This window comes from Amblyraja radiata, chromosome 15 (genome assembly GCF_010909765.2).
Source record: "Amblyraja radiata isolate CabotCenter1 chromosome 15, sAmbRad1.1.pri, whole genome shotgun sequence".
Taxonomy (NCBI): Eukaryota; Metazoa; Chordata; class Chondrichthyes; order Rajiformes; family Rajidae; genus Amblyraja; species Amblyraja radiata.
Window position 1 is genome coordinate 2,316,895 of NC_045970.1, and position 24,489 is coordinate 2,341,383.

At 47.2% G+C, this 24,489-nt stretch overlaps 2 protein-coding genes across 2 annotated transcripts in view; both read left to right on the top strand.

Moving 5' to 3' along the window:
- Window positions 1–2,500: 2,500 nt before the first annotated feature.
- Window positions 2,501–9,533, top strand: LOC116981642 (epidermal growth factor-like protein 6). The gene is made up of 4 exons (XM_033034728.1): window positions 2,501–2,916; window positions 4,505–4,603; window positions 8,612–8,752; window positions 9,442–9,533. Exons 1-4 carry the CDS (start codon window positions 2,814–2,816, stop codon window positions 9,531–9,533), a joined length of 435 nt encoding a protein of 144 aa, XP_032890619.1. The 5' UTR covers window positions 2,501–2,813.
- Window positions 9,534–10,101: 568 nt separating this feature from the next.
- Window positions 10,102–24,489, top strand: part of LOC116981643 (adhesion G protein-coupled receptor E2-like) — a 73,177-nt gene continuing 58,789 nt past the window's right edge. Inside the window, exons 1-6 of the mRNA XM_033034729.1 lie at window positions 10,102–10,217; window positions 11,133–11,264; window positions 13,113–13,250; window positions 14,614–14,745; window positions 22,741–22,881; window positions 24,217–24,348. Coding sequence (XP_032890620.1) covers window positions 10,124–10,217; window positions 11,133–11,264; window positions 13,113–13,250; window positions 14,614–14,745; window positions 22,741–22,881; window positions 24,217–24,348 — 769 coding nt within the window. The 5' untranslated portion in view covers window positions 10,102–10,123. The remainder of the gene's footprint in view (window positions 10,218–11,132; window positions 11,265–13,112; window positions 13,251–14,613; window positions 14,746–22,740; window positions 22,882–24,216; window positions 24,349–24,489) is intronic.

A 24,489-nucleotide genomic window follows, 5' to 3' on the forward strand; every position in this document is an offset into this window, starting at 1 on the left:
GCCTTACCCTGGATCCGATACCAGTATAATACAATAGAAACTGCTGGGAGAAATCAGCAGGTATCTGACACAAACAGCTGCTCCCTCTTGCCCTTTAAACTGCACCTGAGGTTGCACCCAATCAGCTGCTTCCTCTAGTCTGCTTCCACCAATCAGCGGCTTCCACCAGAAACCCTCCCTATGGAGTGTGGAACGTTACGGGTTTTGGTAAAAGCCCCGACCCTCCTCCACTGTCTCCAACGGTCCCGGGCCTCTGTGAAAACAAGCCCCGTGCCCGATTTAAGTACTCACCGCCCTGACCCTCCTCCACTGTCTCCAACAGTCCCGGGCCATGTTGACCGGTGTGGGCAATTTAAGCCGAAGGGCCTGTTTTCACACTTTATCATTCTATGACTCTAGGTCTGTAACAGCTGCGTCATATTTGTTCAGGTCTCTTGCTGAGTCAGTGCCATACAGCGCGGAAATAGGCCCTTCGGCCTAAGTTGACCATGTTGATTATGATGGCCCATCTACACTAGTCCCACACGTCTGCGTTTGGCCCATATCTTTCTAAACCTTTCCTTGTCCAATCTGAGTCCTTGAACATCGGCTAGTCTATGAACTCTTTCCTTTTCCTTTGGCTTCAACCGTAGCGAGTCTTCGGGTCATACAGCATGGAAACAGGCCGTTCAGCTCATCATGACCACACAAAGCCGTGGTCCAGCATCAGCAGTAATGTGCCCTAGCTTTCTCGCTGCCTCAGGAGATGACACCAGATCTCCTGATATGTTGTTGCTGACATGCCCTGCAGTTTCTTGAGCAGGAACTAAAGGGCATGCACACACTAGTGTGAGAATAGGGCCCCACTGTTCTGGATCCCTCGCTCTGCTGCAGACCATCCCAGCAGAAGCTGTGCGGAAGCCAGCAGCGATCAGCGGGAGATGCTGGCGGGAGGAGAGTGGTCAGCACTACCGTGGTGCAGCCAGCCACTCATCCCTAACCCCCTGTATCCCTGGCCCTGACTCCCCGTGGACTGATTCACGACTCAGCTCAGCCCTTGTGCACAACTCTTGCATCTTGCTCGCTTATCTTCATTGACACCCTTCTGATCATAGCTGTGGTGACAACATTCATTGTCTCTGTTGGTCACACTGGGTAAGGAACTGCAAACTTCATTTATTGAAAGAAGTTATTTTTGTTTTTACAATGTTTTCCGGTCACTAATACTGAAGACACCATTTAATGTTCACTGTTGACTTTCAACTTTTGATTATCAGTGCCTGGATGTGACTGAAAGAGACCTGAAAGGGTGTTGAGTTTGGGCTGTTCCCTCTTAAAGGGAAGATCAGGAGGAGTGCATATCACATCGCTTGAGAGTGCAAAGGGGTTTCATAGTAGAGACATGGAATAGATTTTAGAGATACAGCAAGGAAACAGGCCATTCAGCCCACCAAGTCCATGCTGATGGTACACAAAATTGCTGGAGGAACTCAGCGGGTGCAGCAGCATCTATGGAGCATACAAGTCCATGCTGATCATTTGTTCACCAATGTTATGCCACTTTTGCATCCACTCCCAACACTCTAGGGGTGGGGTGGGATATTGTAACCTTCACGTGGTCCTCGCTGTTTCGACTAATGCAATCAACCCGACGTGCACAAACAAGATCAAGTTGACCTACAACTTTAGGCTGTGCACGCCATACGCTTTTCACTCTGCCTCAGTACACGTGCCAATAAAAATACAAAACTAGCTGCAAAACTGTGCAGGAAGGAACTGCAGATGCAGGTTTTACACCAAAGATAGACACACAAGCTGAAGTAACATAGCGGGTACAGCAGCATCCCTGGAGAAAAGGAATAGGTGACGTTTCTGGTTGAAACCCATCTTCGGACTGGCACCACTGTGCCACAGTTTCCACCAGTAACCTGTTCTTAACACCCAGCACAACCAATTTTGGTTTGGTTTGGCTCCATTCTCAGGCAAACTCATTGTTCTCCAACGAGTTATAGCCCAAGAGATCAATAGATGATTTCTTAACAGAAGTGCAACGTGGCGGCACGGTGGCGCTGCGGTAAACCTGTGCCAGAGACCCAGCTTCAATCCTGACTATGGGAGCTGTCCGTATGGAGTTTGTACGGTCTCACTGTGACCTGCGTTGGCTTTCTCCGGGTGCTCTGGTTTCCTCCCAATTGCCAAAGACGTACAGGTTCGTCGGTTAATTGGCTTTGGTAAAGTTTGTAAATTGTCCCGTAGTGTGTATGTTGGTGCTAGTGTATGAGTTGGTCGATAGTCGCCGCGGACTCAGTGGGCCAAAAGGCCTGTTTCTACGCTGTTTCTCTAAACTAAAACAAAACTGGCTTAAGGCCAATTGTGAGTGAGACAAATGAAACTATTTCTGGATTTCCAGTAGCTCTCAGCCACAATGTGACTCGCTCCAGCAGAAGCAACGCATCATTTCCCTCACTTCTGTTCCTGTGACCCTCTTCGCTGGAGTAACACATTATTTTCAGTGGTCGCTAATCGTACTCCCTATCTCCACACAATCGCATCGTGCCGATCACTGGGGAAGAAGCTGCTGCAATTACCATGCTCCCAAGTCCCTGGATTTGAACTTTGAACCGTCCTCCCCAAACCCCCCCCCCCTCGGAATCGAACCCACGTTTGTGTCCTGGTCTGATCCGGGCATTCAGTCTTCCTGTCGAAATGACAACAGAGACATGGCCCTGAGATGCCCAACAAATACGTTTGGATATCTTTGCCTTGAGAATGCCGCAGTAAGAGAGTTTCATTTCCTTCCCCCGCTGACTAGCTTGATGTGATGAAGAGATCAGATGGTGTATAAACACTGGTGCTTTCAGAATCAGCTGACACAGGAGCGGGTGAAGCTGCAGAGAATGGGCCTCAGCAACACGGGCCGCTGTTTGCCTCTAATGGGTAAATATTCATTCTGCGCCCCAAACCACTCGTCCCACTCTTTCCCTCCCCTCCCCTCATCTCCCTTCCTTCACATCCAACCCTTCCCATCTCCTAGTCCCCTCCCTCTCTTGTCCAATCTGTTCTCTCCTCCCACCCTCTCTCCGTCCTTTCCTTTCACCCCCCTCTCCCGACTCAGGGGCTGGGAGGGGAGGTGGGTGTGAGTCGAGAAAAGAGGGCATACTGTGGTTTTCTTTTGGAGACTGTTTACTCCCACATCCCAAATACGTGTGTGGACTCTGGGGGTAGTTGATGAGAATGTGGGATTAATGAGAGATGACTGTAGGCTGATGGTCAGCGCAGACTCGGTGGGTTGAAGGGCCTATTCCCGTGCTGTGTCTCTCTGTGAATATTGGGCCAAGCACCAGGGAAACCTCCCTCGCTCCCCGCTCTTCACATTATTGGAGGGCAGCAGGTTGCCACCGGCAGCAGGCAAGCCCAACAGTGCTGCACTCCACACACTGGGGGCCATCCATTGGGAGTTCATTACTGGGGGCAATTTAGACCCCGGCCATCGAGTAGATTGTAATTTAGGGTGAAACGTCCATTGTCTTCTGTGCCGAGGAGACAGTCACCAAGATCTTCATTTATAACACCTATTTCTCAGTGTTGTCCACAGCTCCCGTTAGCATTGATCAGGTTTAACTTTGTCGGAAGGTTTATTAATGAATCCCTACCCCTGCTGGTTTTAGCTAAGGTGTTGGACTGGGAGGGAGGGGAAAGGGGTGGGTGTAGCAACAAGACGCAGCCTTGGTAAACCTGGGAGATGTCACAGAAAATAAATACTTCTTTTGTTTGACGATGTGAGAAAGCCGTGCATAAACTGGAAATCTTAAACAGTTCAAGAGTCAAGACTCTCCAGAGAGTTTTATTGTCATGTGTCCCAGATAGGACAATGAAATTCTTGCTTGCTGCAGCACAACAGAATATCATCGGCATAAATACAGAACAGATCAGTGTGTCCATATACCATAGACCATATATATAAACACACAAATAAACAGATAAAGTGCAATAGGCTGTTATAGTTCAGAGTTTGTTTGATGTTGTGTTTAATAGCCTGATGCCTGTGGGGAAGCAGCTATTCCTGAACCTGGATATACCAGATTTCTGGCTCCTGTACCTTCTACCTGATGGCAGCGGAGAGATGAGTGTATGGCCAGGATGTTGTGGGTCCTTGATGATGTTGCCAGCCTTTTTGAGGCATCGACTGAGATAGATCCCTTCAATGGTGGGGAGGTCAGAGCCGTTGATGGCCTGGGCTGTGTTTACAACTTTGTGATATGGAGTCTCCTGAGCTTTAAACACCACAGTTGATAGTAGCGGTGTCTGCATTTTGGTAGTTGAGTACAAAGCACAGAATGCTGAGTGTTCAGTGCCTTCGATCCACATCTCAGGAAGGGCGCCCATTGCCTTTAGCCAGTCTCGCTCCCATGGTCAATGTCAGTGCTAGCCCATGCTGTATTGGGTTGTTGTGTTTTGTTTTCAGGAGAGAAGCAGCAAAACTGGGAGAACAAAAGTCTAACCGCTTCATTTTGTTTCTTCCTAGTTGCCTTGAGCTGCAGTGTTTTCATGGTCGATCGATCCCAGGGTGCAACATGTTCACCAGGATCTCAAGTTGCCCCAAATGGCAACAATCAGTGTATTGGTGAGTGCTAAATTGTCTCAGGTGACTGCTGTGTGCTTGAGATTAAAGTGGGGAACGCAGTCAGAATATTGAATTTCATGAATGAATGCAGTATGTTTGTACGAGGGTGTGTTTCAAATGTTTCTACTTAAGTGTGCATGTGTATAAGTATGTGCATAATTTGTTAAACTATGATCTTATAGCTGCGGGTGTAGACCATTCGGCCCCTCATTGCTGCTTGCCTGTTCAATGAGATGGTGTGTATGTGTATAAATGTGCATATCGAGTGTTCATTGGTACAAACTAAGATCGTATATTAGACCATTCAGCTCCTCATTGCTGCTTGCCCGTTCAATGAGATGTTGGCTGTTTTTTTACAACAGAAACACTTCCCCACTCTAACATCACACCCCTTGATTGCCTCATTGTCCAAACGTATATCGATCTTGACACGTCAATGCAGATCGTTGAAGAAATCATCACTGCGTCCACCCTGTCAAACTCTGTTATAACCATGCCCACATCAGTGAGATATTTTGCACATATGCGTTCCTGCTTAATCTTTCCTCAGAGAGCTGCCCCTAGTCCAGCAGTCAGTCAATGAACCGTTGCTGCCCAATTGTAAGGAGACCCTTCCTCAGGTACATAGACTAGACCCACACATGATATTCTAGCTCTGTCTCATTAGGGACTTTTGTAATTGACACTGTTACTCTTCTAGGTCAGGAGTTAGGAATAAGGAAGTTATGTTGCAGCTCGATAAGGCTTTGGTTACCCTGAATTTGGAGTACTGCAGACACCATTACAGGAAGGATGTGTAGGTTTTGGAGAGACCCGACACCCCCCGCCCCCCCCCACCGGGTTCCTCTTTGTTCTCCCGGTGGCCCTCCCCCCACACACACCTGGTCCCCCCTTGATACCAAGTGCAGAATATATAGGCATTACAGAGAACATGTGGCAGGTCACGAGGTTATATATTATGTTAGTGCACATTTCTGCTGATAAGTCTTGACCCTATTATCTCCGTACAATATCAACTGACGTGTTGAACAAAGAGATTCTCAGAGTAAGATCTGGTACAACGTAGTCTTTATTTTTAAGTTTTTACTAGACTAAGTGAGACTCGTTGGGTCCCATGTTCACACGGGAGGGCTGGTCCCCCAACACAATATTTCACCTCTCCATCAATTCCAATATTTTTGGCCAGTGGGGAAGGGGGGGGGGGGGGGGCTTTCTGGAGCGTTAGTGTGGGTGTTGTGGGCCGAAGGGACTGGTTTCCAGAGGGCTAGTATGGACAGAATTTAGAAGATTGAGGGGGATCTTATAGAAACCTACAACATTCTTAAGTGCTTGGACAGGCTAGATGCAGGAAGATTGTTCCCGATGTTGGGGAAGTCCAGAACAAGGGTTCACAGTTTACGGATTAGGGGGAAACTTTTAGGACCGAGATGAGAAAAACATTTATAATTAGGTTTATGGCCACATTTACCGAGATACAGTGGAAAGATTTTGTTGCGTATTAATTAGTACCTAAGTCACCCACACATGCCGGCACATAATTAATATGCAATAACGGCACATTTAATTCACTTTCAACTAATTACTTATTAAACTAAATCACAAGACCCGCAGCTTGGATTTAAATACTCCCCATGCGAGGTGGACTGGCCAGACTTACATCCAAGGTGGTTGTCATTTTCTCTGAGCTCCAAGCTCAGAGTATTCCTTCTGCAATGACTGTTCCCAGAGTTTCATGGTCTTTCTATCACAGAGTAAAACATGTCCAGCAGGTCATCAAGTTGATCCAAATGACAAAAACCAGTGTATAGGTGAGTGTTAAATTGTCTCAGGTGACTACTGTTTGCCTGAGATTAAAGTGGGGGAAAGAAGTCAAATTAATGATTTGTATGAAGGTATGTGTGTGTGTGTGCGCACTAGTGTGTTTCCAATGCTTCTACTTAAGTATGCATGTGTATAAATATAAGTGCATAATTTGTTGCTAGACAAAAATGCTGGAGAAACTCAGCGGGTGAGGCAGCATGAATGGAGCAAAGGAATAGGTGACGTTTCAGGTCGTGACCCTTCTTCAGACTGATGTGGGGGTGGGGTGGGGGGGTGGGGCAGGAAAAATATGTTCATAAATTTGAACTAAGATCTTATAGCAGCTGGAGTAGGCCATTTTGACCATTCCGATTTTCAACATCAATGACCTTGATGTTCCCTCTGTTTTGCACACTCTTCTGGAAATTGTGTTGATGGACCCGTACTCAAGACTCTGAGTTCATTGAACTGGGTTAGGTTAACAGGGGACATCTGCTCTTTGTTCCCTTTTCCATCCTCAATTCAGTGACCTAAATAACGACAACAGGCGGCGGTCATTTATTTCCACTTCCTCTTCGCCCCAACTTCTCAATTTTTAAACATCATTTTGGTATAGATAAGAAATAGAACTGTACAGCACAGGAACAGGCCCTTCAGCCCACAATGAATGTGCCGAACTTGATGTCAAGACCAACTCTTACCTGCCAGCACATAACCCATATCCCTCCATTCCCAGCATATCCGTATGTTTGATATGTACCATCTAGTTTATTATTTGCTAACTCGCCGGATGAGGACAATACTACAATTGCTGTGCTTTGATGGCCAGCCCAAATGTAGCTGAGTATGTAGAAAAGGCTGTAGGAAATCATCCATATTTTTGCATGTGGAGTTTAAAACCATTACAATAACATTCTTCAATGCAATTCCTACCCATGGCTAAATGTGTACATTTGTACCACATTTCTACACATCATCCACTAACTGGCTACCTTAAAATCTTTAATGCCCCTGCCCAAGATCTAATGAATGACAATGAAGGGCCTGTTTCCACACAGTATCACTAAATGAAACTAAATGAAATTTACATCCAGGTCATTTATATATTATCATTATGCTGTTTCAGTGCTGTGTGCCTCGATGGCACTGCTGGACTGGAGGTATAAAACATTATGCACTCTCTCCATGGAGTTTCTGAAAAGGTCTATTCTCTCAGATAACCTGCCCGCATCTCCTTTTGCAGTTTTCTGATTGTGGCATCAGGGGAAGAGGCCAGACCGACAATGATTGTACCCACACACTTGTGGTACGGGGAACTCATGAGGAAAGGTTTATTTACTGTGAATGACAATGGTGACAAGAAGGTGTGGCTTCATGTGGGGGAGCAGTCCTTCATTTTCTGTGGGCAAGTGAGAAGTTGCTGGATGTTTTCTTTTTTCTTTCTCTCCCTCTCCTTATCCCTCTCCCTCTCTCCCTCCCCCTCTCCCCGTCTCCCCCTCTCCCCCTCTCCCACTCTCCCCCTCTCCCCCTGTCCCCCTCTCCCCCTCTCCCCCTCTCCCCCTCTCCCTCTCCCCCTCTCCCTCTGCCCCTCTCCCTCTCAACCTCACCCTCTCCCCCTCCCCTTCCTTCCCTGACCTTTGTCCTATGATTTGTCAATCAAAGCTCTCCCACGTGTATCCAAGCGTAGACCTGGGATTCAGCGTTTGCTGAGGATTTGCGCTTGGTCGGCCAATGCCACTATTTTAACTTCCAGCTCCATTCCCACACCGACCATTCTGTCCTTGGCCTTTACAGATACTCGATCCTCCGCTCCAATGACACTCTTCTCTGTGTTTACGCCTCATGCCACCAAAGGGCAGCAGTTCAAGAAGAAGATTAAAAGATTTAATAGGAACATGAGGGGTAACTGTTTCACACAAAGAGTGGTGGGTGTTTGGAACAAGCTGCCAGAAGAGGTAGTTCAGGCTGGGACTATCCCAACATTTAAGAAACAATTAGACAGGTACATGGATAGGACATGTTTGGAGGGTTATGGACCAAACGCAGGCAGCTAGGACATGTTGGCCAGTGTGGGCAAGTTGGGCAGAAGGGCCTGTTTCAACACTGTATCACTCTATGACTCTATGCTGGTGTGTTGCTTCATCCAGGGTCACATATTGCTGGCATAACTGGGTTTACGATTGTGAAGGGTTTTCATTGTTCACACAGATATCGACGAATGTAATTCCTCACCCTGTCATGTTAATGCAACCTGTCTCAACACAAATGGTTCCTACGACTGTACCTGCAACTCAGGGTTTCAGGAACCAGCCAGATCTGCCGGCAAACGTAAAGGGCTGATGTGTGAAGGTAAGGACTTCATGTCAGCAAGAAGGCATGTCAGCAATGCGGCACGGTGGCACAGCGGTAGAGCTGCTGCCATCCCGACTACGGGTGCTGTCTGTACGCAGTTTGTACGTTCTCCCCATGACCTGCATGGGTTTTCTCCAAGATCTCCGGTTTCCATCCACACTCAAACGAAGTCAGGTTTGTAGGTTAATTGGCTTGATAAATGTAAAAATTGTCCCTCGTGTGCAGGTTAGTGTTCATGTGCGGGGATCGCTGGTCGGCGCTGGTGGGCCAAAGGGTCTGCTTTCCCGTTGTATCTCTAAACTAAACTAAACTGCGAATAAATCCCCAGCTACTGTTTGTGATGGTCACTCCTACAGGCAGATTCCTGTAATTCTAGATAATCCCCGGGCACTGCTCAGACAGAATCTCACTGAGAATCATCGTGGCGCAGTATTGGGGTCAAACATTGCTATTTGTTTTGTTCAGATTGAAGATTTGGTCAATGATTGTAAATACCTTGGAGACTGGGAAGTGAAGCGGTCCTGAGTAATTTCTAATCATAAACCAGTGGACAAGACATTTGCAACCTCCACCAGCAGTGACATCTGATGCTCAGAGAATCCTGTCAACATCCCACCATGACACCTTCCACGCCCCGCCCATTGTTCTTCTTTGTCTATTCAGCATGTTGGTGTCGTTTTTACCAGGCATGTTCCTGTCTCTGGGCCTTGTCGCCAAGGACAGTGTTCAATGCCCATCCCTACTTGCTCTTGAAGTTGATGGCGAGCTGCCTTCTTAAACTGCTGCAGACCATCTCGCGAGGTTGCTCCCGCAGTGGTGCTGGGGAGGGAGTTTCAGGAGTTCGATCCAGTACTGAGGAGGGAACAGCAAAATATTTCCACCTCAGGCCTTGGAGGGGCATCTGTTCCCCCTCCATTTGTTCACCCATGGACGGGGCCTTGAACCCTCCACAATGGCTGCTACAGATGGCCCGATGTACAAGCCCTCTTGTTGGGGTGATCGAAACTCCGTCGTCCGGACGGATCAGAACACACTCGGAGTTCACAGGTTTGGAAGGTGCTGGTGAGGTGGTCTTGGAGAGCGACAGGTGACTTCCATGGGGCATTTTAAAGCTAAACTCACTGGTGGTTGGGTCACAAGCAGGCCAGAGTACCCTTCTTGGATGGCATAAGGGAACCAGGTGGGTTTAATGATAACTTGTTCATTTTGTGAGCACCGTTTACTAAATGCCAACTGCTCCGGTGGAATTGGAATTTGCTTCTGTACATTGCACTCATATTGGAATCCTCTGTGTCCGTGTTATTGTGAAGGATTTTCTCTGTTCATGCAGATGTCGAGGAGTGTGTCTACTATCCATGTGAGCGACACATGACCTGTACCAACACGGTGGGTTCCTACCTGTGCAACTGCAACGCAGGGTTCCAATTACCTCCTGCGGACAGTGCAGGAACGGATTGTGTAGGTAAGAACTTTACGTCCCCATGAAATGGAGAATAAATCTCAGATCGGGGTTGAGGGTGTTAATCCTCCAGGACTGCCCTGCAGATTCCTGGAATTAAAGAACAGATTTCCCTTTCCCCTGAATCTCAGTCTTAAAAAGGACTCGACCCAAAACGCCATCCATTCCTTCTCTCCTGAGACGCTGTCTGTCCTGCTGAGTTACTCTAGTATTTTGTGTCTATCAGCAGTGTAAACCAGCATCTGCTGTTCTTTCCTGCACTTATCATCCCGCAGATACCCAAAACTAAAGATCAATCGCACGGCCACATCCATCAACAAATCCCACGGGCAAACCGGGGGGTGAAAAATGTTAGCGGTTTTCTTTTATTCCTTTTCACACATCTGATCATTGATTCTGAACATTTCAGAAACTGTTGAATGTGTTTATGGAGCTGGCAGGTCCCTTGGAAACTGGAGATGGTGAAATGTATCATCCAGGGACATGTCTGAACGGGTTGATACATCTGGCCGTCGACATTGCTATTCCTCTCCTGGATCCCCATTCCCACACAGTCCAACATTATCCGCTCAGTGAAGGGGCTGGCCAATGCATGGCCCCAACAGAGTTACTGCTCAACCTGTCCACTCTTACCGACAGACAGTTTCCCATCCAATGGAATCGAGGACAATTAGCTTCTGGCTTGTCCAAGGCCATTTGGTTCCTCAATTCCATTTGATCCAGGAAGATCTATTCCTTAACTCCATCCATCTGTCTTCATTCCTCAACCCTTCATGCCCTTCTCAAGAAAAGCCGCTTGATCCTCTGTTCCAACGAGTGTCTGCTCTGTGTTTATGTTACATCCAGGGTCACAGAGTGCTCATGCAACAGGGAGCCAACTGGGTTTAGCACTGTGAATGGTTTTCATTGTTCCCACAGATATCGATGAATGCAAATCCTCACCCTGTGTTGATAAGGCAACTTGTACCAACACCGAGGGCTCCTATGAGTGCAAATGCAGCGCTGGGTTTCAGGAATTGTCTGGCAACAGTGGAGAGATGATATGTGCAGGTGAGGACTTTAGGGCCTGTCCCATTTGGCCGTCATTTACACGACAGGCTGATAGTGACGGAACGAACATCATCATGCGACTTCAAATATTTTTTCTGTTCTGCAAGTAGAGTCAACGTATTGACATCATTTGTTAAGTGAAACATTGATAAAATTATTGTTTGCTGGAAAAATTCATTTATTTTTAAACTTTGTGAATTATTTCCAACAAACACAAATTTCTATTCCATTATAGCAGTTTGACGGTTTGAGCACAACTTAAGAATTAGTTTGCAAATTTTAATTTTAGATGGTGTTAGTAAAATTGTTGGTGGTTATTTAAAAAAAGAACTAATTTGGTTACTAGTGTTCGTTTAGGATATAAAATCTGCAATCCTTACCTGGATGTTAACTTTTGAAACATCCATTGGTTAAGCACGGTGACGTAGTCATGCGTCACCACGCGCTGCACGTACGAGGTCAGGACACCTGCGTGCGACCGCAATACGCCCTCGTGCATACGCGATACGTCACGCCAGAGGCGCGCAAAGATTTTGTTTCCTACAATATCCAGGAGCGCCGCGCGATACCGCCCGTAACTCCATACCCCTCCGAGCTTCTCCATGCAACCGTCCGGCGCGGCACACACGCTACCCGTGTGGCTTAACGCAACGACAAGGTCGCGTAAATGGTGCGCAAATGGGCCAAGTGCGACAGGCCCTTTTATGTCTGCATCAAACAGAGAATAAATCCCAAGATTCAGCAGCTCATCCCCCCACAGAGGCTGGCGAGACAGAGTCAATGTCTCAGGTCAAACGCCATTCATGAGGACGGGAAATTAAGCAATGGGTGAATGAGGAGAGAGAGAGTAACACGGAGAGAAAAGAGAGAGAGAGAATGCAACGGGGAGAGAAAAAAGAGAGAGAAAGAGAATGCAACGGGGAGAGCAGAGAGAGAGAGAGAGAGGGAAAATGCGACAGGCAGAGAAGAGAGTGAGAGAGAGAGAGAATGTGACAGGGGAGAAGAGAGAGAGAGAGAATGTGACAGGGGAGAAGAGAGAGAGAGAGAGAATGCGCCAGGGAAAGAGAGCTAGAGAGAGAGGAAAAGAGATGGAAAGAGTGAAACCGAAAGAGAAGGACCCAGGGAGATGGAGACAGAGAAAGAGAAAGAGAGAGAGACACAATTAGAGAACTGTAGGAGAGGCAGTGAAATACTTGCTGGATATCTGACTATTGAAAATTCCATTTGATCCAGGAAGATCTGTTCCTTAACTCCATCCACCTGCCTTTCTCCCTCAACCTTTCACTTAATCGTTTGTTCCAACGAGAGTCTGCTCTGTGTTTGTGACACACGCTGGTGTGTTGCTGCATCCAGACAACAGACATTAGACAATAGGTGCAGGTGTAGGCCGTTCGGCCCCTCGACCCAGCACCGCTATTCACTGTGATCATGGCTGATAGTACAGAATCAGTACCCCGTTCCTGCCTTCTCACCATATCCCTTGACTCCGCTATCTTTAAGAGCTCTATCAAACTCTCTCTTGAAAGCATCCAGAGAATTGGCCTGAGGCAGAGAATTCCACAGATTCAAAACCCTCTGTGTGAAAAATGTTTTTCCTCATCTCCATTCTAAATGGCTTACCCCTTATTTTTAAACTGTGGCTCCTGGTTCTGGACTCCCCCCAACATCGGGAACATGTTTCCTGCCTCATAACCCTTAATAATCTTATATGTCTCAATAAGATCTCCTCTCATCCTTCTAAATTCCAGAGTATACAAGCCCAGCCGCTCCATTCTATCAACATAGTTACAGAGTGCAACAGGGAGCAAACGGTGTTACTATTGTGAAGGATTTTCACTGTTCCCACAGATATTGACGAATGCAAATCCTCACCCTGTGGCAAAAACACGTTTTGCGACAACACGCCGGGTTCGTACCAGTGCAACTGCATCGCAGGGTTTCATGCATCAGCTGCAACCACCGGCATCGGTGCAGAGGATTGTGAAGGTCGGGACGTTTTGTTTAGTTTAAAGATACAGCGCGGAAACAGGCCTTTCGGCACACCCAGATTGTCCCCGCACACTAACATTGTCCTACAAACACTAGGGAATGTTCACAATTATACAAAGCCAATTAACCTATAAACAGCACCGGTAGTCAGGATCAAACCCGAGTCCCTGGCGCTGTAAGGCAGTATTCCCTGTATAAGCAAGAAACAGGGAATAAATCGGCATCATCTGTTACGATTGTCAATCCTACAGGAATGACCGGCAGATTCCTGGAATTTGAGAATGAACTCCTCTGAACAAACCTCACTGAGCATCATTGTGGGGTGGTGCTGGGGGTCAAACATTGGCTTTTTTATTTGTTCCTTGTGACAGATTTGGTCGACTATTCTGAATCATGTTGAGACTGGGGAATGAATATATTACCCAGGTTGGTCCCTTGAAAACAGGGGACCATGTGATGTATCGCCCAGCAACTGGTCTGACCAGCTCCAACTGGCTAGATCATTAGAAAATCAGAGGTGCAGGAGTAGGCCATTCAGCCTTTCGAGCCAGCACCGCCTTTCAATATGATCATGGCTGATCTTCCAATATCAGTACCCCGTTCCTGCTTTTTCCCCATATCCTTTGATTACAATTCCACTTCCCGATCCCCAGTATTTTGTGTCTATCAGCAGTGTAAACCAGCATCTGCAGCTCTTTCCTGCACTTATCATCCCGCAGATACCCAAAACTAAAGATCAATCGCACGGCCACATCCATCAACAAATCCCACGGGCAAACCGGGGGGTGAAAAATGTTAGCGGTTTTCTTTTATTCCTTTTCACACATCTGATCATTGATTCTGAACATTTCAGAAACTGTTGAATGTGTTTATTGAGCTGGCAGGTCCCTTGGAAACTGGAGATGGTGAAATGCCTCATCCAGGGACATGTCTGAACGGGTTGATACGTCTGGCCGTCGACATTGCTATTCCTCTCCTGGATCCCCATTCCCACACAGTCCAACATTATCCACTCAGTGAAGGGGCTGGCCAATGCATGGCCCCAACAGAGTTACTGCTCAACCTGTCCTCTCTTATCGACAGACAGTTTCCCGTCCAATGGAATCGAGGATAATTAGCTTCTGGCTTGTCCAAGGCCATTTGGTTCCTCAATTCCATTTGATCCAGGAAGATCTATTCCTTAACTCCATCCATCTGTCTTCATTCCTCAACCCTTAATGCCCTTCTCAAGAAAAGCCACTTGATCCTCTGTTCCAACGAGTGTCTGCTCTGTGTTTACGCTACATCTGAGGTCCGAGTGCTCATGCAACAGGGAGCCAACTGGGTTTACCACTGTGAATGGTTTTCATTGTTCCTACAGATATCGATGAATGCAAATCCTCAGCCTGTGGTGATAAGGCAACTTGTACCAACACCGAGGGCTCTTATGAGTGCAAATGCAGCGCTGGGTTTCAGGAATTGTCTGGCAACAGTGGAGGGAAGATCTGTGCAGGTGAGGACTTTAGGGCCTGTCCCACTTGTCCGTCATTTACGCGACAGGCTGGTAGTGACGGAACGAGCATCATCATGCGACTTCAAATATTTTTTCTGTTCTGCAAGTAGAGTCAACGTATTGACATCATTTGTTAAGTGAAACATTGATAAAATTATTGTTTGCTGGAAAATTTCATTTACTTTTAAACTGTGTGAATTATTCCCAACAAACACAAATTTCTATTCCATTATAGCAGTTTGAGGGTTTGAGCACAGCTTAAGAATTAGTTTGCAAATTTTTATTTTAGATGGTGTTAGTAAAATTGTTGGTGGTTATTCAAAAAAAACTAATTTGTTTACTAGTGTTCGTTTAGGATATAAAATCTGCAATCCTTACCTGGATGTTAACTTTTGAAACATCCATTGGTTAAGCACGGTGACGTAGTCATGCGTCACCACGCGCTGCACGTACGAGGTCAGGACACCTGCGTGCGACCGCAATACGCCCGCGTGCAAACGCGATACATCACACCAGATGCGCGCAAATATTTTGCACCCTGCACTATCCTGGACGCCGTGCGATACCGCCCGTAACTCCATACCCCTCTGAGCTTCTCCATGCAACCGTCCCGCGTGGCCCACACGCTACCCGTGCGTCTCATCGCAACGACGAGGTCGCGTAAATGGCGCGCAAATGGGCCAAGTGGGACAGGCTTTATGTCTGCATCAAACAGGGAATAAATCCCAAGATTCAGCAGATTAGACAGTCTCTGTGGGAGGAGAGACAATGTCTCAGGTGAAACAGCCTTTGTGAGGACTGGAAATTAAGCAATGGGTGAATGAGGAGAGATAGAGAGAGAGAGAAACAGGGAAAGAAAAGAGAGAGAGAGAGAGAATGCAACAGGGAGAGAAAAGAGAGAGAGAGAGAATGCAACAGGGAGAGAATAGAGAGAGAGAGAGAGAGAGAGAATGCAACAGGGAGAGAAACAATAAGGGGCAGAAAACGCTAGTGGGAGTTGTGTACAGGCCACCTAACAGTAGTAGTGGAGTTGGGGATGGCATCAAACAGGAAATTAGAAATGCGTGCAACAAAGGTAAAGCAGATATAATGAGTGACTTCAATCTACATATAGATTGGATGAATCAAATTGGCAAGGGTGCTGAGGAAGAGGATATCTTGGAATGTAATCGGGATAGTTTTCTAAACCAACATGTAGAGGAACCAACGAGAGAACAGGCTATTCTCGACTGGGTATTGAGTAATGAGGAAGGGTTAGTTGGCAGTCTTGTTGTGTGTGGCCCCTTGGGCAAGAGTGACCATAATATGGTTGTTCTTCATTAGGATGGAGAGTGACATAATTAATTCAGAAACAAGGGTTCTGAACTTAAAGATAGGTGACTTTGAGGGTATGAGGCGTGAATTGGCCAAGATAGACTGGCAATTGATTCTTAAAGGGCTGACGGTGGAAAGGGCTGACGGTGGATTTCAAGGCTGCATGGATGAACTACAACAATTGTTCATCCCAGTTTGGCAAAATAATATATCAGGGAAGGTAGGGATAACAAGGGAAATCAGTGTTAGTATCAAAACAAAAGATAAAGGACTGGGAGAAATTCAGAGTCCAACAGAGGGCAAAAGGCTTAATTAGGAAAGGAAAAATAGATTATGAAATAAAACTGGCAGGGAACATAAGGGATAACCAGTGGATGTGTTATATCTGGACTTTCAGAAGGTTTTTGACAAGGTCCCACATAAGAAACATAGAAAGATAGAAAATAGGTGCAGGAGTAGGCCATTCGGCCCTTCGAGCCTGCACTGCCATTCAATATGATCATGGCTGATCATCCAACTCAGTATCCTGTACCTGCCTTCTCTCCATACCCCCTGATCCCTTTAGCCACAAGGGCCACATCTAAGTCCCTCTTAAATATAACCAATGAACGGACCTCAACTACCTTCTGTGGCAGAGAGTTCCAGAGATTCACCACTCTCTGTGTGAAAAATGTTTTTCTCATCTCGATCCTAAAGGATTTCCCCTTTATCCTTAAACTGTGACCCCTTGTCCTGGACTTCCCCAACATCGGGAACAATCTTCCTGCATCTAGCCTGTCCAACCTCTTAAGAATTGTGTAAGTTTCTATGAGATCCCCCCTCAATCTTCTAAATTCTAGTGAGTACAAGCCGAGTCTATCCAGCCTTTCGTCATGTGAAAGTCCTGACATCCCAGGAATCAGTCTGGTGAACCATCTCTGTACTCCCTCCATGGCAAGAATGGCTTTCCTCAGATTTGGAGACCAAAACTGTACGCAATACTCCAGGTGTGGTCTCACGAAGACCCTGTACAACTGCAGTAGAACCTCCCTGCTCCTATACTCAAATCCTTTTGCTATATATGCCAACATACCATTCGCATTCTTCACTGCCTGCTGCACCTGCATGCCTACTTTCAATGACTGGTGTACCATGACACCCAGGACTCGTTGCATCTCCCCTTTCCCTATTCGGCCACCATTTAGATAATAGTCTACTTTCCTGGTTTTGCCACCAAAGTGAATAACCTCACATTTATCCACATTATACTGCATCTGCCATGCATTTGCCCACTCGCCCAGCCTATCCAAGTCACCTTGCAGCCTCCTAGCATCCTCCTCACAGCTAACACTGCCCCCCAGGCTCGTGTCATCCGGAAACTTGGAGATGTTGCATTCAGTTCCCTCGTCCAAATCATTAATATATATTGTAAATAGCTGGGGTCCCAGCACTGAGCCTTGCGGTACCCCACAAGTCACTGCCTGCCATTCTGAAAAGGACCCGTTTACTCCTACTCTGCTTCCTGTTTGCCAGCCAGTTCTCTATCCACATCAATACTGAACCCCCAATACCGTGTACTTTAAGTTTGTATACTAATCTCTTATGTGGGACCTTGTCAAAAGCCTTCTGAAAGTCCAGATATAACACATCCACTGGTTCTCCCTTATCCACTCTACTAGTTACATCCTCGAAAAATTCTATAAGATTCGTCAGAGCTGATTTACCTTTCGTAAATCCATGCTGACTTTGTCCAATGATTTCACCACTTTCCAAATGTGCTGCTATCCCATCTTTAATAACTGACTAGCAGTTTCCCCACTACCGATGTTAGACTAACTGGTCTGTAATTCCCCGTTTTCTTCTCCCTCCCTTTTTAAACAGTGGGGTTACATTAGCTACCCTCCAATCCTCAGGAACTACTCCAGAATCTAAAGATTTTGAAAAATGATCACTAATGCATCCACTATTTCTGGGGCTACTTCCTTAAGTACTCTGGGATGCAGCCTATCTGGCCCTGGGGATTTATCGGCCTTTAATCCATTGAATTTACCTAACACCACTTCCCGGCTAACCTGGATTTCACTCAGTTCATCCATCTCATTTGACCCGCGGTCCCCTGCTATTTCCGGCAGATTATTTATGTCTTCCTTAGTGAAGACGGAACCAAAGTAGTTATTCAATTGGTCTGCCATGGCCTTGTTCCCCATGATCAACTCACCTGTTTCTGACTGCAAGGGACCTACATTTGTTTTAACTAATCTCTTTGTCTTCACATATATATAAAAACCTTTGCAGTCAGTTTTTATGTTCCCTGCCAGTTTTCTTTCATAATCTATTTTCCCTTTCCTAATTAAGCCCTTTGTCCTCCTCTGCTGGACTCAGAAATATAAGAGATTAGTATACAAACTTAAAGCACACTGTATTGGGGGTTCAGTATTGATATGGATAGAGAACTGGCTGGCAGACAGGAAGCAAAGAGTAGGAGTAAACGGGTCCTTTTCAGAATGGCAGGCAGTGACTAGTGGGGTACCGCAAGGCTCAGTACTGGGGCCAGCACTGAGCTATTTACAATATATATTAATGATTTGGACGAGGGAATTGAATGCAACATCTCCAAGTTTGCGGATGACACGAAGCTGGGGGGTAGTGTTAGCTGTGAGGAGGATGCTAGGAGGCTGCAAATTGACTTGGATAGGCTGGGTGAGTGGGCAAATGCATGGCAGTTGCAGTATAATGTGGATACATGTGAGGTTATCCACTTTGGTGGCAAAAACATTATCTGAATGGTAGCCGATTAGGAAAAGGGGATATGCAACGAAACCTGGGTGTCATGGTACACCAGTCATTGAAAGTAGGTACACAAAAAAGCTGGAGAAACTCAGCGGGTGCAGCAGCATCTACGGAGCGAAGGAAATAGGCAACGTTTCAGGCCGAAACCCTTCTTCAGACTGATCGGGGGTGGGGGGGGGAGGGGGCGGGGACAAGAAAGGAAAAAGGAGGAGGAACCGGAAGGCTGGGGGATGGGAGGAGACAGCAGGGGGACTGAAGAAGGGGAGGAGACAGCAAGGACTAACAAAATTGGGAGAATTCGATGTTCATGCCCCAGGATGCAGACTCCCCAACCGGAATATGAAGTGCTGTTCCTCCAATTTCCGGTGCTGCTCGCTGTGGCCATGGAGGAGACCCAGGACAGAGAGGACGGAGTGGGAGGGGGAGTTGAAGTGCTGAGCCACCGGGAGGTCAGCTTGGTTATTGCGGACCGAGCGGAGGTGTTCGGCGAAACGATCGCCCAACCTCCGCTTGGTCTCACCGATATAGATCTGCTGACATCTAGAGCAGCGGATGCAATAGATGAGGTTGGAGGAGATGCAGGTAAACCTCTGTCGCACCTGGAACGACTGCTTGGGTCCTTGAACGGAGTCGAGGGGGGAGGTAAAGGGACAAGTGTTGCATCTCTTGCGGTTGCAACGGAAAGTGCCCGGGGAGCGGGTGGTACGAGAGGGAAGGGAGGAATTGACAAGGGAGTTATGGAGGGAGCGGTCTTTGCGGAAGGCAAATATGGGGGGAGATGGGAAGATGTGGCGAGTGGTGGGGTCACGTTGGAGGTGGCAAAACTGACGGAGGATAACTTTTTTTATGTGCCGGCTGGTGGGGTGAAAGGTGAGGACTAGGGGGACTCTGCCCTTGTTGCGAGTGCGGGGATGGGGAGAGAGAGCAGTGTTGCGGGGTATGGAAGAGACCCTGGTGCGAGCCTCATCTATGGTGGAGTAGGGTAACCCCCGTTCCCTGAATAATGAGGACATTTCAGAAGTCCTGGTGTGGAACGCCTCATCCGTGGAGCAGATGCGGCGTAGACAGGGGAATTGGGAGTAGGGGATGTAGTCCTTACAGGAAGCAGGGTGGGAAGAAGTGTAGTCCAGATAGCCATGGGAGTCAGTGGGTTTATAGTGGATGTCAGTCAGAAGTCTATCACCTGCAATGGAGATAGTGAGGTCAAGGAATGGCAGGGAAGTGTCGGAAATGGTCCAGGTGTATTTGAGTGCCGGATGGAAGTTGGTGGTGAAGTGGATGAAGTCAGTCAGTTGTGTGCGGGTTCAGGAGGTGGCACCAAAGCAGTCGTCGATGTAGCGGAGGTAGAGGTCGGGGATGGGGCCCTGGTACGTATTGAACAGGGATTGCTCGACGTAACCGACAAATAGGCAGGCATAGCTGGGGCGCATGCACGTGCCCATAGCTACGCCTTGTATTTGGAGGAAATGGGAAGAGTCGAACGTGAAGTTATTGAGGGTAAGGACCAGCTCCGCTAGGCGGAGGAGAGTGTCAGTGGCTGGGTATAGGTTGCTTAATAGATGCTGCTGCACCCGCGGAGTTTCTCCAGTTTTTTTGTGTACCTTCGATTTTCCAGCATCTGCAGTTCCTTCATAAACATTGAAAGTAGGCATGTAGGTGCAGCAGGCAGTGAAGAAAGCGAATGGTATGTTAGCAATCATAGCATAAGGATTTGAGTATAGGAGCAGGGAGGTTCTACTGGTTGTACAGGGTCTTTGTGAGGCAAGTTTTGGTCTCCTAATCTGAGGAACGGCATTCTTGTCATAGAGGGAGTACAGAGAATGTTCACCAGACTGATTCCAGGAATGTCAGGACTTTCATATGAAGAAAGACTGGATAGACTCGGCTTCTACTCGCTAGAATTTGGAAGATTGAGGGATGCAGGAAGATTGTTCCCGATGTTGGGGAAGTCCAGAACAAGGGGTCCAAGTTTAAGGATAAAGGGGAAATCTTTTAGGACTGAGATATGAAAACCATTTTTTACACAGAGAGTGGTGAATCTCTGAAATTCTCTGCCACAGAATGTAGTTGAGGCCAGTTCATTGGCTATAGTTAAGATGGAGTTGTGGCCCTTGTGGCTAAAGTGATCAGGGGGTATGCAGAGAAAGCAGGAGCAGGATACTGAGTTGGATGATCAGCCATGATCATATTGAATGGCGGTGCAGGCTCGAAGAGCCGAATGGCCTACTCCTGCACCTATTTTCTATGTTTCAGAAAGAGAGAGAGAGCAAGAGAGTGCAACAGGGCGAGAAAAAAGAGAGAGAAAGAGAATGCAACAGGGAGAGGAGAGACAGAGAAAGAGAGAGAGAGAGAGAGAAAGGGGGGGAGAATGCGACAGGCGGAGAAGAGAGAGAGAAAGAGAGAGAGAGAATGTGACAGGGGAGAAGAGAGAGAGTGTGGGAGTGAGAGAGAGAGACAGCGAGCGAGAATGACCAGGGATAGAGCGATGGAAAGAGTGAAACTGAAAGAGAAGGACACAGGGAGATGGAGACAGAGAAAGAGAGAGAGAGACAGTTAGAGAACTATAGGAGAGGCAGTGAAATACTTGCTGGATATCTGACTATTGAAAATTCCATTTGATCCAGGAAGATCTGTTCCTTAACTCCATCCACCTGCCTTTCTCCCTCAACCTTTTACTTAATCCTTTGTTCCAACGAGAGTCTGCTCTGTGTTTAAGGCATACTGCATCCAGACAACAGACATTAGACAATAGGTGCAGGTGTAGGCCGTTCGGCCCCTCGACAAAGCACCGCCATTCACTGTGATCATGGCTGATTATCCACAATGTACCCTGTTCCTGCCTTCTCGCCATATCCCTTGAGTCCGCTATCTTTAAGAGCTCTATCTAACCCTCTCTTGAAAGCATCCAGAGATTTGGCCTGAGGCAGAGAATTCCACCGATTCACCACACTCTGTGTGAAAAAGTTTTTCCTCATCTCTGTTCTAAATGGCTTACCCCTTATTCTTAAACAGTGGCCCCTGGTGTTACTATTGTGAAGGGTTTTCACTGTTCCCACATATATTGACGAATGCAAATCCTCACCATGTGGCAAAAACACGCTTTTTGACAACACGCCGGGTTCCTACCAGTGCAACAGCATCGCAGGGTTTCATCCATCAGCTGCGACCACTGGCATCAGTGCAGAGGATTGTGAATGTTGGGACGTTTAGTTTAGTTTAGAGATACAGCGCGGAAACAAGCCTTTCGGCTCACCCAGTCTGCACCGAACAGAGGTCCCCGCACACTAACACTGTCCTACAAACACTAGGATACGTTCACAATTATACAAAGCCAATTAACCTATAAACAGCACCGGTAGTCAGGATCGAACCCGAGTCCCTGGCGCTGTAAGGCAGTAACTCTACTGCTGTGCCACCGTGCCACCCTGTATAAGCAAGAAACACGGAATAAAACGGCATCATCTGTTACGTTTGTCAAGGTGTCCTTGGCCTCTACAGATACTCGATCCTCCGCTCCAATGACACTCTTCTCTGTGTTTATGCCTCATGCCACCAAAGGGCAGCAGTTCAAGGTGAAGGGGAAAAGATTTAATAGGAATATGAGGGGTAACTGTTTCACATAAAGAGTGGTGGGTGTTTGGAACAAGCTGCCAGAAGAGGTAGTTCAGGCTGGGACTATCCCAACATTTAAGAAACAATTAGACAGGTACATGGATAGGACATGTTTGGAGGGTTATGGACCAAACGCAGGCAGCTAGGACATGTTGGCCAGTGTGGGCAAGTTGGGCAGAAGGGCCTGTTTCAACACTGTATCACTCTATGACTCTATGCTGGTGTGTTGCTTCATCCAGGGTCACATATTGCTGGCATAACTGGGTTTACGATTGTGAAGGGTTTTCATTGTTCACACAGATATCGACGAATGTAATTCCTCACCCTGTCATGTTAATGCAACCTGTCTCAACACAAATGGTTCCTACGACTGTACCTGCAACTCAGGGTTTCAGGAACCAGCCAGACATGCCGGAAAACGTAAAGGGCTGATGTGTGAAGGTAAGGACTTCATGTCAGCAAGAAGGCATGTCAGCAATGCGGCACGGTGGCACAGCGGTAGAGCTGCTGCCATCCCGACTACGGGTGCTGTCTGTATGCAGTTTGTACGTTCTCCCCATGACCTGCATGGGTTTTCTCCAAGATCTCCGGTTTCCATCCACACTCAAAAGAAGTCAGGTTTGTAGGTTAATTGGCTTGATAAATGTAAAAATTGTCCCTCGTGTGTAGGTTAGTGTTCATGTGCGGGGATCGCTGGTCGGCGCTGGTGGGCCGAAGGGCCTGTTTCCTGCGTTGTATCTCTGAACTAAACTAAACTGCGAATAAATCCCCAGCTACTGTTTGTGATGGTCACTCCTACAGGCAGATTCCTGTAATTCTAGATAATCCCCGGGCACTGCTCAGACAGAATCTCACTGAGAATCATTGTGGCGCAGTATTGGGGTCAAACATTGCTATTTGTTTTGTTCAGATTGAAGATTTGGTCAATGATTGTAAATACCTTGGAGACTGGGAAGTGAAGCGGTCCTGAGTAATTTCAAATCACAAACCAGTGGACAAGACATTTGCAACCTCCACCAGCAGTGACATCTGATGCTCAGAGAATCCTGTCAACATCCCACCATGACACCTTCCACGCCCCGCCCATTGTTCTTCTTTGTCCATTCAGCATGTTGGTGTCGTTTTTACCAGGCATGTTCCTGTCTCTGGGCCTTGTCGCCAAGGACAGTGTTCAATGCCCATCCCTACTTGCTCTTGAAGTTGATGGCGAGCTGCCTTCTTAAACTGCTGCAGACCATCTCGCGAGGTTGCTCCCGCAGTGGTGCTGGGGAGGGAGTTTCAGGAGTTCGATCCAGTACTGAGGAGGGAACGGCAAAATATTTCCACCTCAGGCCTTGGAGGGGCATCTGTTCCCCCTCCATTTGTTCACCCATGGACGGGGCCTTGAACCCTCCACAATGGCTGCTACAGATGGCCCGATGTACAAGCCCTCTTGTTGGGGTGATCGAAACTCCGTCGTCCGGACGGATCAGAACACACTCGGAGTTCACAGGTTTGGAAGGTGCTGGTGAGGTGGTCTTGGAGAGCGACAGGTGACTTCCATGGGGCATTTTAAAGCTAAACTCACTGGTGGTTGGGTCACAAGCAGGCCAGAGTACCCTTCTTGGATGGCATAAGGGAACCAGGTGGGTTTTAATGATAACTTGTTCATTTTGTGAGCACCGTTTACTAAATGCCAACTGCTCCGGTGGAATTGGAATTTGCTTCTGTACATTGCACTCACATTGGAATCCTCTGTGTCCGTGTTATTGTGAAGGATTTTCTCTGTTCATGCAGATGTCGAGGAGTGTGTCTCCTATCCATGTGAGCGACACATGACCTGTACCAACACGGTGGGTTCCTACCTGTGCAACTGCAACGCAGGGTTCCAATTACCTCCTGCGGACAGTGCAGGAACGGATTGTGTAGGTAAGAATTTTACGTCGCCATGAAATGGAGAATAAATCTCGGATCGGGGTTGAAGGTGTTAATCCTCCAGGACTGCCCTGCAGATTCCTGGAATTAAAGAACAGATTTCCCTTTCCCCTGAATCTCAGTTTTAAAAAGGAC

Bases quoted from the DNA above. Each gene is read 5' to 3' on its own strand.
- LOC116981642 (XM_033034728.1), top strand. From the start codon at position 2,814: ATGGTGTATAAACACTGGTGCTTTCAGAATCAGCTGACACAGGAGCGG. The intron at 2,917-4,504 runs GTAAATATTCAT...GTTTCTTCCTAG, and splicing joins CCGCTGTTTGCCTCTAATGG to TTGCCTTGAGCTGCAGTGTT. The intron at 4,604-8,611 runs GTGAGTGCTAAA...TTGTTCACACAG, and splicing joins TGGCAACAATCAGTGTATTG to ATATCGACGAATGTAATTCC.